This window comes from Microcaecilia unicolor, chromosome 11 (genome assembly GCF_901765095.1).
Source record: "Microcaecilia unicolor chromosome 11, aMicUni1.1, whole genome shotgun sequence".
Taxonomy (NCBI): Eukaryota; Metazoa; Chordata; class Amphibia; order Gymnophiona; family Siphonopidae; genus Microcaecilia; species Microcaecilia unicolor.
Window position 1 is genome coordinate 4,614,840 of NC_044041.1, and position 17,328 is coordinate 4,632,167.

The 17,328-nt window shown below is 46.1% G+C and overlaps 1 protein-coding gene across 2 annotated transcripts in view; it reads left to right on the forward strand.

Moving 5' to 3' along the window:
* LOC115479490 (V-set and immunoglobulin domain-containing protein 10-like) overlaps window positions 1-17,328 on the forward strand; it is a 52,246-nt gene that overhangs the window by 13,350 nt on the left and 21,568 nt on the right. For both annotated transcript variants that reach the window (XM_030217420.1, XM_030217421.1), the window contains exons 3-4: window positions 6,361-6,669; window positions 9,075-9,353. In XM_030217420.1, coding sequence (XP_030073280.1) covers window positions 6,361-6,669; window positions 9,075-9,353 — 588 coding nt within the window. The remainder of the gene's footprint in view (window positions 1-6,360; window positions 6,670-9,074; window positions 9,354-17,328) is intronic.

The following is a 17,328-nucleotide window of genomic DNA, read 5'->3' on the forward strand; positions in this document are numbered from 1 at the left end:
TGTTTTGATATCGTTCTGTGGTATCATAGCCATCGAAGATCGATCGTATCCATTGTATGTGAGATACGCACAGCGCTCCATGCATGGTCGTTGCTAGGGATTGACAGAAATTACAGGGAAGCCACAGCTTGTTTTTGGGGTGGGAAAGCAGGGCGGCTGCCTGGAGTTCCTAGTGCCACAAGGGGGTCTTCCTGGTGAAGCCACTGAGTCAGAGCTATAGGGCACCTGGCACTTTTCTGGGCTTACTCCTTAGTTTCCGCCCTGCACTTCACTGTGTCTTATGCCAGCACTAAGGAAAATGTCTTAAATGTGAGTTACAATTTGCAACTTACCCAATGTTAAATTAGAACTGCTTCATGTGTTCATATCTGAAATATTGCCTGGTACTTTGTGCTTTTTATAGCATCTTTTTAAGGTCACTTGTTCATAACGAGCGTGCAGCTGGCTGATAAAAGTGCCTATCTGTGCCAAACAATGCATACACTGAAGATTTTTGTAGATTCTTTCCACTTAAATGTGGTTAATCAGTTCAGTATTCCGTGCTTTCTAGCAAATGCTCTGAACACCCAAGCTTAAGTTTGTATATTTTCTTTCTCATATTCAGTGCACATGAAAAGAAATTCAGTCTATGGAAACTGTACTCACAGCCACATTCATTTATACTGCCTTGGAGGCTCGACCAGCTCGCTTTCTGAGCCAGCACTGGGGAGAAGAAATGGAGCTGGAATTCCAAAGCACTCAGGACTGAATGACAAGGCTGAGCATGGCAGCTCTGTCCAGTGCAGTCCAGGAGCTGCAGGGAGCCCAAACTGCCACGTTCATACTAGTGGGGATTTTTTTAAGGTTCCTTCTCCTTAGCCAGTTTCACCATTCTGAATGTAAAGGAGATCAGGGTTCGCATGTGAAGGACCAAGACTGATGCACCTGTTCCAGGCCCATCTGCCTGTCCGGGCTTCAAAGTAACTAGTCTGCTTAGCTGGCTAGTGATGACTAGCCATGCTGCAAGCAAAGGTCAGAGACCGCAAGTGGGAGGAGCATGTTTAGAAATAGGCAGGGCAATGACCTGGGAAAGCAGGGCTGCCAAGAGCACCAGCAATATTAGAAACTGGACTTGCAAAGAAAACAGCAGCACAAGTGTTCAAAATTCATCAGTGGCAAAATTCAGCAAATGCACTCTTGAGTATTTGTGATATATTTGTTAGTTTAGCTGCTGATCCACTGATGCTCGAACGCCTTGTGCTGGGTGATATAACAACCCTACTCCCACTGTATGTGCTGGCACAGACATATTTTACAAAAGCCTCTGCGTTCAGCACATTGTTTTCTAAAATACTAGAGAAATTTGAGGATCCCAACCTGGATGTCCCCTTTTCCGCCAGGAGGCACTATGCAAAACGAGATATTAGTGGCTCAAGTTGTAATCTCAGTCGCTGTTGGCGATGAGTCTCTGTTCTTCAGTTATCTCTGGCACGGACAGCTACGCAGACTCAGGGATACATCACAACCCTGCTGAGCTGTGTGTGTGTGTGTGGTGGTGGTGGTGGGGGGGGGGTTCATAAAAAAAAGTGCTCCTCTGTAGGAGTGTGGGTGGGACATGCAGATTGAGGAGGTTAGTTAATCTAGCATTGCATTGCAGCACAATTTACACAGGAATCAGTAACTCGGTACTACAGGTTAAGTGGAGTGGAGGAGTGGCCTAGTGGTTAGAGACCCAGTCTTCTAATCCAGAAGTGGCTGGTTCAAATCCCACTGCTGCTCCTTGTGATCTTGGGCAAGTCACTTAACCCTCCATTGCCTCAGGTACAAACTTAGATTGTGAGCCCTCCTGGGACAGAGAAATATCCAGTGTACCTGAATGCAACTCACCTTGAGCTACTACTGAAAAAGATGTGAGCAAAATCTAAATAAATAAAGATTCTAGAATTCTAAAGAATAACAAGATTCCATGCAGAATTTCAAAGTGTAGCAACATTCCATGTAGAACCCCAAAGAGTAACAAGATTCTTCAGGGTGGAGGAGTGGCCTAGTGGTTAGAGCACTGGTCTTGCAATCCAGAGGTGGCTGGTTCAAATCCCACTGCTGCTCCTTGAGATTTTGGGCAAGTCAGTTAACCTTCCATTGCCTCAGGTACAAAATTGCACAGGGCCATATTCTATAACTACGCACATAAATTTTGGAATGCCGACACAACACCATGTTCCTTTTTGCCTGCACACGTTAGACGTTCAGCGTACTTCATTACAGAATACACTTAGGGGCCCTTTAATTAAACTACATTTACCACCCGGCTACCAAGTGGCCCTTGCTGTAATTTTATTTTTGAGGCACATGTGCTAGGTGCGCTGGAAAATATTTTTATTTTCTGACATGCGGGCGGTAATAGTCATTCTACGTTTGTAGACCATTACCACCAGGTCAACGGCTGGCAGGAAGGTCTGAGACCCAAAATGGACACATGGCAATTTTCATTTTGCAGAATCAAACAAAAAAGTGAGGTAGACCCGTCCTTTACTCGATGTTAACTCTGGGGTAGAAGTAGCAGAGGGGCCTCCTTCAGGCATCAAGGAACTGTTCACCACTTCGGGTTGTCCCGAGCCTGATCAACTGCTTGCAAAAAAATGCCACCTGGCCTGGGAGGTGTCGTGCTCGAAGCAGTGGCGTAGCCACAGGTGGGCCTGGGTGGGCCAGAGCCCACCCACTTAGGGCTCAGGCCCACCCAACAGTAGCACATATTTAGCATTAGCTGGTAGAAATCCCAAGCTCTGCCAGCAGAAGACTCCCCCTGATGGTAATGGAAACGTACTCTCCACGATACCAGCACCTGCACATGCTCAGTTTTGAGTGCATGCCTTCTGCAGACTGCCAAGGTAGAAAGAAGCGTTTTCCCGCCAGCTGAGATATTTTTCTGGTCATAGTGGGGGAGGGGGGAGAACACTTGGTGCCCACCCACTTCTTGCTTAGGCCCACCCAAAATCTGTTGTCTAGCTACGCCCCTGGCTCGAAGGACAGCTCAAAGAGGTCTCCTCTATGCTGCAGTTCTCCCTCACCAAAGAGGGAAAGAACTGTCCGTTCGAAGTGGGCGTCAGGGTTCCTTTTTTGGTGCCTGGACTCCAAACATCATCAATGTTGTCTGGTGTAGTGTGGGGTTCCCTCCAGGGGTTAAGGAGGCCTGCCCCCTGGATTTCCCTTTTCTTTTCCCCATGCAAACTACCGGGGAGAGAAAAGACCGCTCCCGCTGATGATACACGGCGACTCAGGAGCTCAGGTACTTGCTTCTGCTCAAGACGCCATCTTTCCTTGTGATGTAGAGCTGTTTAACAACAAAGATTAATGTAGCCGAGTTTCTAACTGTAGTATCCTCAATGGATCAAAGAGCGTTGAGTCACAGGAGCCGTCCTTTGTGTGACATATCATTGCCGATTGGACGGCTCCTGTGACTCAACGATCTTTGTTGTTAAGCAGCTCTACATAGTAACATAGTAACGTAGTAGATGACGGCAGAAAAAGACCTGCACGGTCCATCCAGTCTGCCCAACAAGATAAACTCACATGTGCTACTTTTTGTGTATACCTTACCTTGATTTGTACCTGTCCTTTTCAGGGCACAGACCATATAAGTCTGCCCAGCACTATCCCCGCCTCCCAACCACCAGCCCCGCCTCCCAACCACCGGCTCTGGCACAGACCGTATAAGTCTGCCCAGCACTATCCCTGCCTCCCAACCACCAGCCCCACCTTCCACCCACCGGCTCTGGCACAGACCGTATAAGTCTGCCCAGCACTATCCCCGCCTCCCAAACACCAGCCCCGCCTCCCACCACCGGTTCTGGCACAGACCGTATAAGTCTGCCCAGCACTATCCCCACCTCCAAACCACCAGTCCCGCCTCCCACCACCGGCTCTGGCACAGACCATATAAGTCTGCCCAGCACCATCTCCGTCTCCCGCCACCGGCTTTGCCACCCAATCTCGTCTAAGTTCTTTAGGATCCATTCCTTCTGAGCAGGATTCCTTTATGTTTATCCCACGCATGTTTGAATTCCGATACCGTTTTCGTTTCCACCACCTCCCGCGGGAGGGCATTCCAAGCATCCACTACTCTCTTCCTTTTCGCTTGTCTAATTTTCATTTTGCCGCAGGTCCATTTTTGGCAAAAATTTTAAAAAGGAATTTTTTTACAGATGTGCTGAAAAAAATGATGCTGCACACGCCCAAAACACGTGTCCCTGTTACAGCGCACCTTTGTAAAAGGAGCCCCTTAGTGAGCTGTGCGTGTAAATTCAAATCCGTGCCAATTAGTGCTCACTGTTGCTTGTTAAGTGCAGTTATCAGTGCTCATTAGCTTGTTAAGTTACACGCATTGTTATAGAATCGGCGCAGATCTTTAGGCAACCTATATAGAATCTGGGGGTTGGTGTATAAAACTCAGTGTAGTGGGTGTTGTGAAACGGGTCCACTGCTTCCCAGCCAGGTGGAGCTGCCCACCAACCAAACTTCCAGAGCTCACCATAGAGGCTTCTCCCCCTCCCCCCGGGTTCCTCCCCCCCCCCCCCCCCCCCCCCGATATACCCCTCCTTCCATGTAATCCATCCAATCATCTTCTTCCCTTTCCATGGGCCCCTCTCTATTCCAGCTAGGCTGCATGGTATATTGATTGCATATCCAGGGGAACTGAGCTTTGTCCCTCCGTCTCCCCCTAGTGGGGGATGAAATTATAGGCTCAGCCTGGCCACCCCCCTGGCACCCTCTGCTGGAGCTGGGAATCCATTCTCTTGTTTCCAGATTACTCTCTTCCTCCCTCCTTGCAATGGCTTCTGGTACTTGTACTTCAGGGTCTAAATGCTTTATCCCAGCCCCCCTGGCCATAGCCTTGTCACAGTGTGAATTCAGTCTTTTTTTTTTCTATATTTTCTGCCATTTTTGCTGCAATGTACAGTACATAGTGGAAATCCCATTGCATAAGATGTTCTATATTAATGCCATAGCTCACATTATTAACTGGGCCTTGAGATCTCCACCTCTTTTAATTTCCTTACCTCTTAGTTGTTCTGTCTGTTTGTCTGTCCTATTTAGATTGTGAGTTCTTTGAGCAGGGACTGTCTTTTCGTGTATGGTGTAAAGCGCTGTGTATGCCTTGTAGCGCTATAGAAGTGATAAGTAGTAGTAGTAATGTAGAAGCCTGCCCTTGCAGATCAGCAATGCGGCTGCGCAGGCTTCTGTTTCTGTGAGCCTGACGTCCTGCACGTATGTGCAGGATGTCAGACTCACAGAAACAGAAGCCTGCGCGGCCACATTGCTGATCTGCAAGGGCAGGCTTCTACATGGAATGTTGCTAGTGGAGGAGTAGCCTAGTGGTTAGTGCAGTGGAACATGGAATGTTGTTACTATTTGAGATTCTGTTGCTACTATTTGAGATTCTACATGGAATGTTGCTACTATTGAGATTCTACATGGAATGTTGCTACTATTGAGATTCTGTTGCTACTATTTGTAGATTCAACATGGAATGTTGCTACTATTTGAGATTCTATATGGAATGTTGCTATTCCACTAGCAACATTCCATTTTTAGATTGTGAGCTCTTTGAGCAGGGACTGTCTTTTCATGTATGGTGTACAGCGCTGCGTATGCCTTGTAGCGCTATAAAAGTGATAAGTAGTAGTAGTAGTGTACTGTAGAGATATAAGTTAACATGCTGAAGGCCACAGAGGTGCAAAGTATATAATTCTCAGGTACCCAACTAAACTCAGATAGTAGAATTCTTCAATTAGAAGAATTCACATAAACATTCTTCAGAAAAACGTTTTTCACTTTCATTGGTCCCGAAGAGTCATAGCAAAGCTGGCGCTAAAAAGAGCTTGGGGGGGAATGTCCTTGAGACAGATCGCTTCTGAGCGAAACATGCATGTTGGAGAGTAAAACCCCTGGGTCCGATCTAAAAAAGATCTAAAAGATAAGTTAAATAATATAATAAAGTATAAAAAATGTTAAAAAATTGAGAAATATAATTAAGTGAACCAATATAAGAGGTGGGTGCTGCTTGCATTGCCAGGAAAAAATCTTGTTGGCGATGAGCACCGCTGAGGTCACTATAAAATGTGTTAATGAAAGTGAAAAACGTTTTTCTGAAGAATGTTTATGTGAAATTTTCTAATTGAAGAATTCTACTATCTGAGTTTAGTTGGGTACCTGAGAATGATATACGTTGCATAACTGCGGTACCTTATATAAATTTGTTTGAAATAAGCCGCTAATTGAGAAGGCCACAGAGGTGGCATGTGAGTTGGAGCTGGACTATGAGTCCACACCATCTGTCTTGCTTAATTTCCACCGTCATAGATGTGGTTTCCCTGTTTTTAGGTGGCCCCCACAGCATCAACGCCAGCATTTCTCCAACCAGGTCTCTGCCCAACGGCACCCTGGTTGTAACAAAAGGTTCCAAGCTGGATTTCAGCTGCACCAGCCAGTCACAGCCGACGCCCCTCATGAAGTGGGTGGTTAAAACAGAAAGCACCGACTCTGCCGAAACCTTCTCCGAAGAAAACAGAACCTCCATCAGCTTCAGCATTAACAACATAGCTGCTGATTACACGGGGAACTATTCATGTACGGCACAAAACCTGTTAAGCGGAAGGAAACAGACAACTTCACTTCAAGTTCTGGTCTACTGTGAGTATCTATTGAGTAACCTGTACGTAGGCGCTCACAGCTGTTGAGATTATCAGAGCTAGGTGTCAGTAACATATCTTCACGTGATCTGTAGAAGGCAGTAAGGGGAGGGGGTGGTATTTTAACTCTGCTGTCAAGTTCTGGTCTACTGTGAGTATCTATTGAGTAACCTGTACGTAGGCGCTCACAGCTGTTGAGAGTATCAGAGCTAGGTGTCAGTAACATATCTTCACGTGATCTGTAGAAGGCAGTAAGGGGAGGGGGTGGTATTTTAACTCTGCTGTCAAGTTCTGGTCTACTGTGAGTATCTATTGAGTAACCTGTACGTAGGCGCTCACAGCTGATGAGAGTATCAGAGCTAGGTGTCAGTAACATATCTTCACGTGATCTGTAGAAGGCAGTAAGGGGAGGGGGTGGTATTTTAAATCTGCTGTGATTTTTATTTCTGTGTCATGATCCTGAATTGTAACAAATTGTATTTCCATCATTCATAATGTATTGTAAGCCACACTGAGCCCGCAAAAAGGTGGGAAAATGTGGGATACAAATGCAATAAATAAATAAAAATTTCTGTGTGATGGGAGAGGGAAGTAGAGATGAGATGCTTAGATCATGTATGTATTGACGAACTGGGGACTGGTGGAAGAGTGGGAAGTGATTTGCAGGAATTGAGATTAAAATTTAAGGTGAAGATTCATTTAGGTTTTATTGCATTTACGCATTGCAATCCACCTTGGTCACTTTTTGACATGAAGAAGCGGAAGATAAGTATCAAGGGGAAGTTACAATCAAAGTAGGAAAGAAAAGAACAGGGACAGAGAGGAAATAAATAAATACCTGATATTAAAGCTCAATTAAAACACTGACATTGTTTGTCTCAGACTCCCGAGGCCGCCAATACACACCCAATACTTCAGGCTATAATTAAGAGTGGAATTGCTGATGTAAAGAAAGAAGTCTTGAGACTAACCTTGAATTTTTGAATGGAAGGTTATTCCAAAGAGTAGGAGCAGTAAAGTAACAACTGAGTGGCGAACAGTGCCAAGACATCAACCCGAGATTCTATAATATCACGTCAAAATTTCTGCATGGAAATCGAAGCATATTTCATAACAATGCACGTAAGTGAATTGGTTAACAAGCTAATCAGCGCTGATAATTGGATGTTAACCAATTATCAGCACTAATTGACATTAATTAGAATTTACACGCACTACTTGCTTAAGCGTATTCTGTAACTTGCGCGTAAATTCTAAATTGCGTAGTTGAAAGGGGGTGTGGAACGGGCTGGCCATGGGCAAATCTAAAATCTACGTGCGTTTTTAAAGAATACACCCGCTCTGCGCCTAATTTTGTTGTCTGGATTTACTCCAGGTTTTATTTGGCCACAACTAAATTTAGTCACATGGACCAGGGCGCAGTGTATTCTAGAAACCATGTGGAAATTTAGGCTTAGTCTATAAAGAACGCCTAAATTAAGCTGTACTTTATAGAAAACACTTAAGCGAGTTTCATTTTGCCGCCAAATTTTTAGGCGTGATAAATATAGATTCTAGTCCATAACTAGGAGGGAATAATCAGCAAATTCTGCGGAGAAGATCTAAAGACATGAGATACGAATAAGGGATGAAATGACTGAGGAGCCCTTTTACGAAGGCGTGCCGAAAAATGGCCAGCGCTGGTGTATACGCGTGTATTGGACCTGCGCAGGTCCATTTTTCAGCGCTTCTGCAAAAAAAGGCATTTTTTTGCCAAAAAATAAAAATTGACATGCGTCCGTTTTGGGCCTGAGACCTTACCACCAGCCATTGATTTAGCGGTAAGGACTCACGTGTTAACCGGGCGGTAATCGTCAGCACGCGTACACTGCCGATTACCACGCAGTAGAAAATAAAACATGAGATACGAATAAGGGATGAAATGACTGAGGAGCCCTTTTACGAAGGCGTGCCGAAAAATGGCCGGCGCTGGTGTATGTACGTGTATTGGACCTGCGCAGGTCCATTTTTCAGCGCTTCTGCAAAAAAAAGGCATTTTTTTGCCAAAAAATAAAAATTGACACGCGTCCATTTTGGGCCTGAGAGCTTACCACCAGCCATTGATTTAGCGGTAAGGTCTCACGCGTTAACCGGGCGGTAATCGTCAGCACGCGTACACTGCCAATTACCACGCGGTAGAAAATAAAACATATTTTTCGCTGCGCGTATCGGACGTGCGTAAAACATGGAATCACCACCCAGGGCACGCGGTAGCCAGGCGGTAGTTCTAATATGACGTACGCTTAGTAAAAGGGCCCCTGAATTTCTACATTCTATCTCAAATGGAGCTGCACAGATTGATTTAAAGATAATAAATTTCTTTGCCTTTGCATGTAATTCAAGCTACTTTTTAACCTTGCCTTGTAGATCCACCAAAATCAGATCCAGTGTGCTGGGCAGATAACTTGCCGGAGGAGTCTGCAGTTCACCTGATCTGTAAGTGGCCTGGTGGATTCCCAGCCTCCCATCTACAGTGGATTGAGGACCACAGAGGGTTCAAGCCTATCGTCAATACCACGGGAGTCACAGATTATGCAATGGTGAAGCTGAACAAGCCGCTGCTGAGAGACAGACAGAGATTTAAGTGCTTGGGAAGCCACGTCACAAGGGAAGAGAGAGAGAAGGCAGCGTGCACAGTTCAGATTTGTAAGTCTTAAATTCCAAAATTGTAGCTCGATAATAAAAGGAGAGTGATCAGAAATACTGAGCAGCAGGGTGGCATCGGCAGCGGTGCTGTGGTTTAGTGATCATGCAGTGCCTTCTGGTTCTGCAGATATATCACAAAGTAGTGTTACCAGCTAGTTCCATTGTTTCAAGCCATTCTGAGCTATTCCTGGTTTTTACCCAGTGCTTGCATAAACAGTGTAGTACTTTTCTACGGGAAATGGACTAGAATTAATGTAGATCATTATTATTAGAAAATTACATTGGAAATAGCATTGTTTTGTTTTGGTTGGTTCTTCTTTTATTTAAAACAGAGAACCAAATGACCCACAAAAGCTGCACTGGCTCCCAATCGAAGAATGGACCATCTTCAAAATCTGCACTTTGGTTCACAAAATCATCTAGGGTGTAGTCCCAGGATACATGACTGACCTCATAGGCGGTCGGTGGCCCAACTGTTTGGGGAGGCCAAAGGGTGCAGGATTAGGGGTTTAGCCAGGGGTGGAGCTTATAGCCACAATTAACACAGAAAAAAAATAAGTAAATATAAAGTAGTCACAATTAATACCTTTTATTAAATTTAGATATTAGATATGTATCATATGTCAAAGAATAATGTGGTTGCTCAAAGCATATACTAACCACAATCGCTCAACTGCAAAACACTATGCACAACTTTGTGCAAAAACACACTCAGAACCTTACTGTACTATAAATATTACACTGGGCAGAACCTAATACACCAATATACCACCCATACGGAAAATGCAGACCGTCAACAATATGAAACAAGGGATCATAATATAACAATTCTCATGTAGAGCCACAAAACACCCTTTTAGGGTGGAAAGTGTTCACAATGAGCTCCTTTTATGTAGATCCTTCAAGAGGTAGTGTGTCATGATTTAGGCTCTACACCCTTTCTGATGTTTTGGTGCCACCTCAGTAAGGCCAATACACAATCTCTCCACTGCAAAACACTATACACAAACTTGTGCAAAAACACACTCATAACCTTACCAAACCATAACAGTACTAATTCCAAGGACAGGATGAGCTAAACCTTATGCGTGGAACGGCAGCACTGTAATTACACGGGGCTCTAAAACTCCAGTGCACAACCTAGTGAAACAAAAAACAAAAAGGGCTGAAAATACTACACACTAGCAGAATACTGCACCTTGATCACAAATGAAAAATACATGACACAACAGATATGAAGGCAAAATACTGAACTGGAAAGTTACCTCAAGAAGTCAGACTCAGTATGCAGCAATACTAGAAAAATTGAAATTTACATGCAAAACATCACAGATGCACATTTCCAAAAGCTGACATATTCCAATTAATAAATTTGGAATAAAATATTTTTTTCTACCTTTGTTGTCTGATCATTTAGTTTTTCTATTCGCTTTGGTCTCAGCGTCTTCTGTTTTATGCAGTGTCTTCTTTCCATTTGATATTTTTTCTCTCACCATGTCCACCATCCTCCTGTGTCCTTATGCGTCCTGTCTACCATCTGTAGCCCTGTCCCTATCCTTCCTCTGGTTTCAGCATCTGCCCTCAAAGTGTTCCAATCCAGCCCTTAAATTCAGCAATTTTCCCTCCATCCATATCCAGCATTTCTCTCCTCCCCTCCATCCATGTGCATGTACTTCCTCTGTCTTCCCTTCCCTCCATCCATGTCCAGCATTTCTCCTCTCTCCCTTCCACTCCATCCGTGTGCATCTCCTTCCTTTGTCTTTCCTTCCCTCCATCCTTGTCCAACATTTCTCCTCTCTTCCCTGCCCTCCACTCCATCCATGTCCAGATTTCTCCTCTCTTCCCTCCCCTCCATCCATCCATGTCCAGCACCTTCCCTCTTTCTCTTCTACCCTTCCATCCAGTGTCATCCCTCTTTCTCTCTCCATCCTTCTACCCATTACCCTCTCCCAATCCTTCCGTCTATTGTCTCCCTCTCCTTCCATCCATTGTCTCCCTCTATCTCCCCTTCCTTCTAAACAGTCCTCTCTCTCAACCCTTTTCCATTCAGCATGTCCTCTCTATCCCCATCCTTCCAGTGTCTTTCCTCTTTCCCTCCCTACCCTTACGTCCAGTATCTTCCCTCTTTCTGCCCCCTCCTTCCAGCATTTTCCCTCTTTCTCCCTCCTTTCATTCAGCATTTCTCCATCTGACAGCTAGGGTCTCCCCAGCAGCTTCTCTCTCTCTCCTGCCCATGTCCCCTCTTTCTCTCCCCATCTTTCCATCTCTCTCTCTCTGTACCCCTCTTCCATCCAGCATCTTCTCTCTGGCTTTCCCCTGCTCTCTTCCATGTCCCCTCTTTCTCTCCCCATCTCTCTATGGCTCTCCCCTGCTCTTTTGCATGTCCCTGGCTGTCCCCTGCACTTTTCCACTTTCTCTCTCTCTCCTCCAGCGTCCTCATGCATCTCTTCTCTCCCTCATGCATCCCACCTTTCTCTTCCCTCCCCTTCTTGCTTCCCTTAGATCTAGACTACCATCACTCTCACTCCTTTCTCCACCCCCCCTTTTCCCATTCCCATGCCCTGCCATTGCTTTCCTTCCTCCCTCTTCCCCTTAGATGTGGCATCACATCCTCCTCTCTCCACCCGCTTTCTCTTTGGTCTGGCAGCTGACTGGCATCGCTTCCCCCCACCAGCCTGCCCCGGAAGCACTCTCTGTACAGCTTCTACTACTACTACTACTTAACATTTCTAAAGCGCTACTAGGGTTACGCAGCGCTGTACAGTAACAAAGAAGGACAGTCCCTGCTCAAAGGAGCTTACAATCTAAAGGACGAAATGTCAAGGTGGGCAGTCTAGATTTCCTGAATAGAGGTATAATGGTTAGGTGCTGAAGGCGACATTGAAGAGGTCGCTGTCCAGAGAAGGCTTCCGGGGCAGGCTGAAAGCAGCGCTTACATCATTGCTGCTGCTGCTACCAGAAGCCTCGAAGTTGAAAGACGTGACAGGAGCGGAGGGGGAGAGCGATACCGCACTAGTCGGGGGACCGGGGGGGGGGGAAAGCACGGCAGCATCGCACGGTCCGCATGCACCAGTCGGGGGGGAGGGAGGGAGATGTTCAAGGCAGCACCCCCTCACGAGCTGCACCCGGGGCAGTCCGCCCCCACCGCCACACCTTGCTGCACTTGTGGCTGGGGAGGCTTAGCCTCCCCAAGCCTCTTATACCGGGCGACTATGACAGACCTCATAGATCTACAAACCAGAAACAGACTCGGATCAGCACGATCATACCTAAACCTACATTACCCAAACTGTAAAGGGCTAAAATACAAAACAACTTATGCATCTAACTTCTCCTACATAAGCACACAACTTTGGAATGGACTCCCATATGCAATGAAAACAATACATGCCCACCTAAACTTCAGGAAATCATTAAAAACCCACCTCTTCAAAAAAGCTTATCCCACCAACCCAACATAAATCTTCACAACCAGCAACACAACATAATCAATGATCGTACTGGACAATTTACTTTCCTCTTTCCCCCTGACCCCATGATTCACCTCTACCTCATTAGACCACAACACAATCTTATATTTGTTATCAACCGAAATGGCAAATGCCGTTACGATACTTTGTAAGCCATATTGAGCCTGCAAATAGGTGGGAAAATGCGGAGCATAAATGTAACAAATATATAAATAAGTAAATAAATATAACCTTCCCTCTCCCCAACCCCATTGCGCCTGAGACACACATACCTTATTCAACCACTACATCACTTGTATCTATCCCCCTACCGGACTTGGCGAACGCCTTCACGGTACTATGTAAGCCACATTGAGCCTGCAAATAGGTGGGAAAATGTGGGATACAAATGTAATAATAAAGAAAGAAAGAAACATGAAAGAAAGCAAAATTAAAACATGTTTTCTCTGGGACTCCCTGCAAAAACAAACAAAAAGAAACCTTCCCTGGCCCCTGGGCCTATTGATCCCTTACCCCCCACCTCCAGACTCCTCTTGCCCTCTCCTTAATCTAAAACAGTCCCTGCTCACTCTTGCCCCCGATGGTGCCTGTTTCAGAATGACACCAGCTGACCCCAGGTGCCATCATTTTCAGTGTTTTCTACACAAAGAAACGGCAGTTCAAAGATACGCGTTGAGAAATGTTTGCTCTCCATTTGTATCGCGTTGAAAACCTCTTGGACTGAATATACAGTTTTGGGGATGTTGCATGGTAATTCAGTCAGGGGTCCTTTTACCTAGCTGCAGAAAAAAGGGTCCAGCGGTAGCTGTTTTTGCCGTGCGCCAGAGCCCTTTTTACTGCAGCGGGTAAAAAGCCCCTAAAAAAGACATGGCCATGTGGTAAGATTACTCTTTCCACGTGGCCATGGGGGGAGGGGGGGAGAGGAACCACTTACTGCCAACCATTGGGATGGCGGTAAGGGATCTCATGATAACCCAGCGGTAACCAGGCAGCGGGCAGCACTTCCCGATTACCGCTGGGTTGGCGCCATGCTAGAAATTATGGAATTATTTTCCGTAGCGCCGGAAATGGTGCGCTCTCGAGGCGGAACTACTGGCGTGGGCCATGTTGGGCCTCCTGTGTGGTGAGTCAGTGTGAGTGGATAAAAGAGTATATTTGAACTGGAGTTTCACATTAGAAGACTGGCTTTTAAGCGTGGGGGTGAGATTCACAAGCCTTTTTTTGGGGGAAGTTGTGAATCTAAATTTAACACATAAATCATTCAGTGGGACTGCAGGGTATGCTGAAGTGCTGTGATTCGGTCCACTCCTTGAGGGCTGCCAACAGCTCAGGTTTGAATATACATATTAACCAACAATATAAATCTTTATCTAAACCTTTAAATATTTTTCTATAGAACTTTCTAGCACACGTCACATTTTCCTCTTTCAACCACTACCACATCCATACTCCTTCTCAGGGGCGGACTGACCGTTCAGGCGACTGGACCATGCCTGAGGCCTAGAGGCTCTAGGGGACCCAGAGGCTCTGCCTGGTTGCCCCGCCGCCACGCCCATTGCTGTTCTCCCCAGTCCTACTTTAAAGGGCCCTGGGGGTCTTGTGGCCTCTGTAGGGGCAGGCAAGAAACCCACTCTTTCCGGCCCGCTGCCGCTGCTCTGCCTGGTGGTGCCGGTACTGCCATGTTTTAAAAATGGCTGCCGAGACTTCCTGTGGCAGTCTTGCATGACTGCCGAGATTTGCAAGACTACGGCAGTAAGTCTCGGCAGCCATTTTGAAAACATGGTATTGCTGGGCACAGTAGCAATAGAGGGCAGGAAAGAATGGGGGTTTTCCTGCCCCTGAAGAAGACACTAGACCACCAGGGGCTGTCAAGGTAGGGCTGGGGAGGGCAGCGGCAACTGCAGCAGTGCTGGAGGTGGGTGGTGGGCAGTGGCCAGGGGAGCCCCAATGACCTTTACTGCCCGAGGCTCCCCAACTACTGTGAGTCTGCCCTTCTTCTTCTGCCCTTCATGTCCCCAAACGTTAAGTACTATTTTCTAAGACTTTCAACTACTTGTTGTTCTATAATGATGTTACATATTATACAGTTCAAGCTTCCTACATCAACCATTAATGTGCAACATTCAAATTCTCTCCACTGTCCATCAATTTGGATTTGACATAATTATTCTGCTTCTTCTAATCTTCTTTACTTCAGTTTAATTTTAACAGGATAAGTCTGTGTCTTTGCAGTCTTCCTTGATTCAAAACCAATTTAACATTCTAAAGAAGGATCAATGTTTTATTTTTGTTACATTTGTACCCTGCGCTTTCCCACTCATGGCAGGCTCAATGTGTCTTACATGGGGCAATGGAGGGTTAAGTGACTTGCCCAGAGTCACAAGGAGCTGCCTGTGCCTGAAGTGGGAATCCAACTCAGTTCCTCAGGTCCAAAGTCCACCACCCTAACCACTAGGCCACTCCTCCACTGTTGCTACTATTTGAGATTCTACATGGAATGTTGCTATTCCACTAGAAGTCGGCCCTTGCAGATCACCAATGTGGCCACGCAGGCTTCTGCTTCTGTGAGTCTGACGTCCTCCACGTACGTGCAGGACGTCAGACTCACAGAAACAGAAGCCTGCGCAGCCTTCTACATGGAATGTTGCTAGTGGAATAGCAACATTCCATGTAGAATCTCCAATAGTAGCAACATTCCATGTAGAATCTCCAATAGTATCTATTTTATTTTTGTTACATTTGTACCCTGCGCTTTCCCACTCATGGCAGGCTCAATGCGGCTTACATGGGGCAATGGAGGGTTAAGTGACTTGCCCAGAGTCACAAGGAGCTGCCTGTGCCTGAAGTGGGAATCCAACTCAGTTCCTCAGGTCCAAAGTCCACCACCCTAACCACTAGGCCACTCCTCCACTGTTGCTACTATTTGAGATTCTACATGGAATGTTGCTATTCCACTAGAAGTCGGCCCTTGCAGATCACCAATGTGGCCACGCAGGCTTCTGCTTCTGTGAGTCTGACGTCCTCCACGTACGTGCAGGACGTCAGACTCACAGAAACAGAAGCCTGCGCAGCCTTCTACATGGAATGTTGCTAGTGGAATAGCAACATTCCATGTAGAATCTCCAATAGTAGCAACATTCCATGTAGAATCTCCAATAGTATCTATTTTATTTTTGTTACATTTGTACCCTGCGCTTTCCCACTCACGGCAGGCTCAATGCGGCTTACATGGGGCAATGGAGGGTTAAGTGACTTGCCCAGAGTCACAAGGAGCTGCCTGTGCCTGAAGTGGGAATCGAACTCAGTTCCTCAGGACCAAAGTCCACCACCCTAACCACTAGGCCACTCCTCCACTGTTGCTACTATTGGAGATTCTACATGGAATGTTGCTATTCCACTAGCAACATTCCATGTAGAAGTCAGCCCTTGCAGATCACCAATGTGGCCGCGCAGGCTTCTGGTTCTGTGAGTCTGACGTCAGACTCACAGAAACAGAAGCCTGCACAGCCTTCTACATGGAATGTTGCTAGTGGAATAGCAACATTCCGTATAGAATCTCCAATAGTAGCAACATTCCATGTAGAATCTCCAATAGTATCTATTTTATTTTTGTTACATTTGTACCCTGCGCTTTCCCACTCATGGCAGGCTCAATGCGGCTTACATGGGGCAATGGAGGGTTAAGTGACTTGCCCAGAGTCACAAGGAGCTGCCTGTGCCTGAAGTGGGAATCCAACTCAGTTCCTCAGGTCCAAAGTCCACCACCCTAACCACTAGGCCACTCCTCCACTGTTGCTACTATTTGAGATTCTACATGGAATGTTGCTATTCCACTAGAAGTCGGCCCTTGCAGATCACCAATGTGGCCACGCAGGCTTCTGCTTCTGTGAGTCTGACGTCCTCCACGTACGTGCAGGACGTCAGACTCACAGAAACAGAAGCCTGCGCAGCCTTCTACATGGAATGTTGCTAGTGGAATAGCAACATTCCATGTAGAATCTCCAATAGTAGCAACATTCCATGTAGAATCTCCAATAGTATCTATTTTATTTTTGTTACATTTGTACCCTGCGCTTTCCCACTCATGGCAGGCTCAATGCGGCTTACATGGGGCAATGGAGGGTTAAGTGACTTGCCCAGAGTCACAAGGAGCTACCTGTGCCTGAAGTGGGAATCGAACTCAGTTCCTCAGTTCCCCAGGACCAAAGTCCACCACCCTAACCACTAGGCCACTCCTCCACTGTTGCTACTATTTGAGATTCTACATGGAATGTTGCTATTCTTCCATGTAGAGGTCGGCCCTTGCAGATCACCAATGTGGTCGCGCAGGCTTCTGCTTCTGTGAGTCTGACGTCCTGCACGTATGTGCAGGACGTCAGACTCACAGAAACAGAAGCCTGCGCAGCCTTCTACATGGAATGTTGCTAGTGGAATAGCAACATTCCATGTAGAATCTCCAATAGTAGCAACATTCCATGTAGAATCTCCAATAGTAGCAACATTCC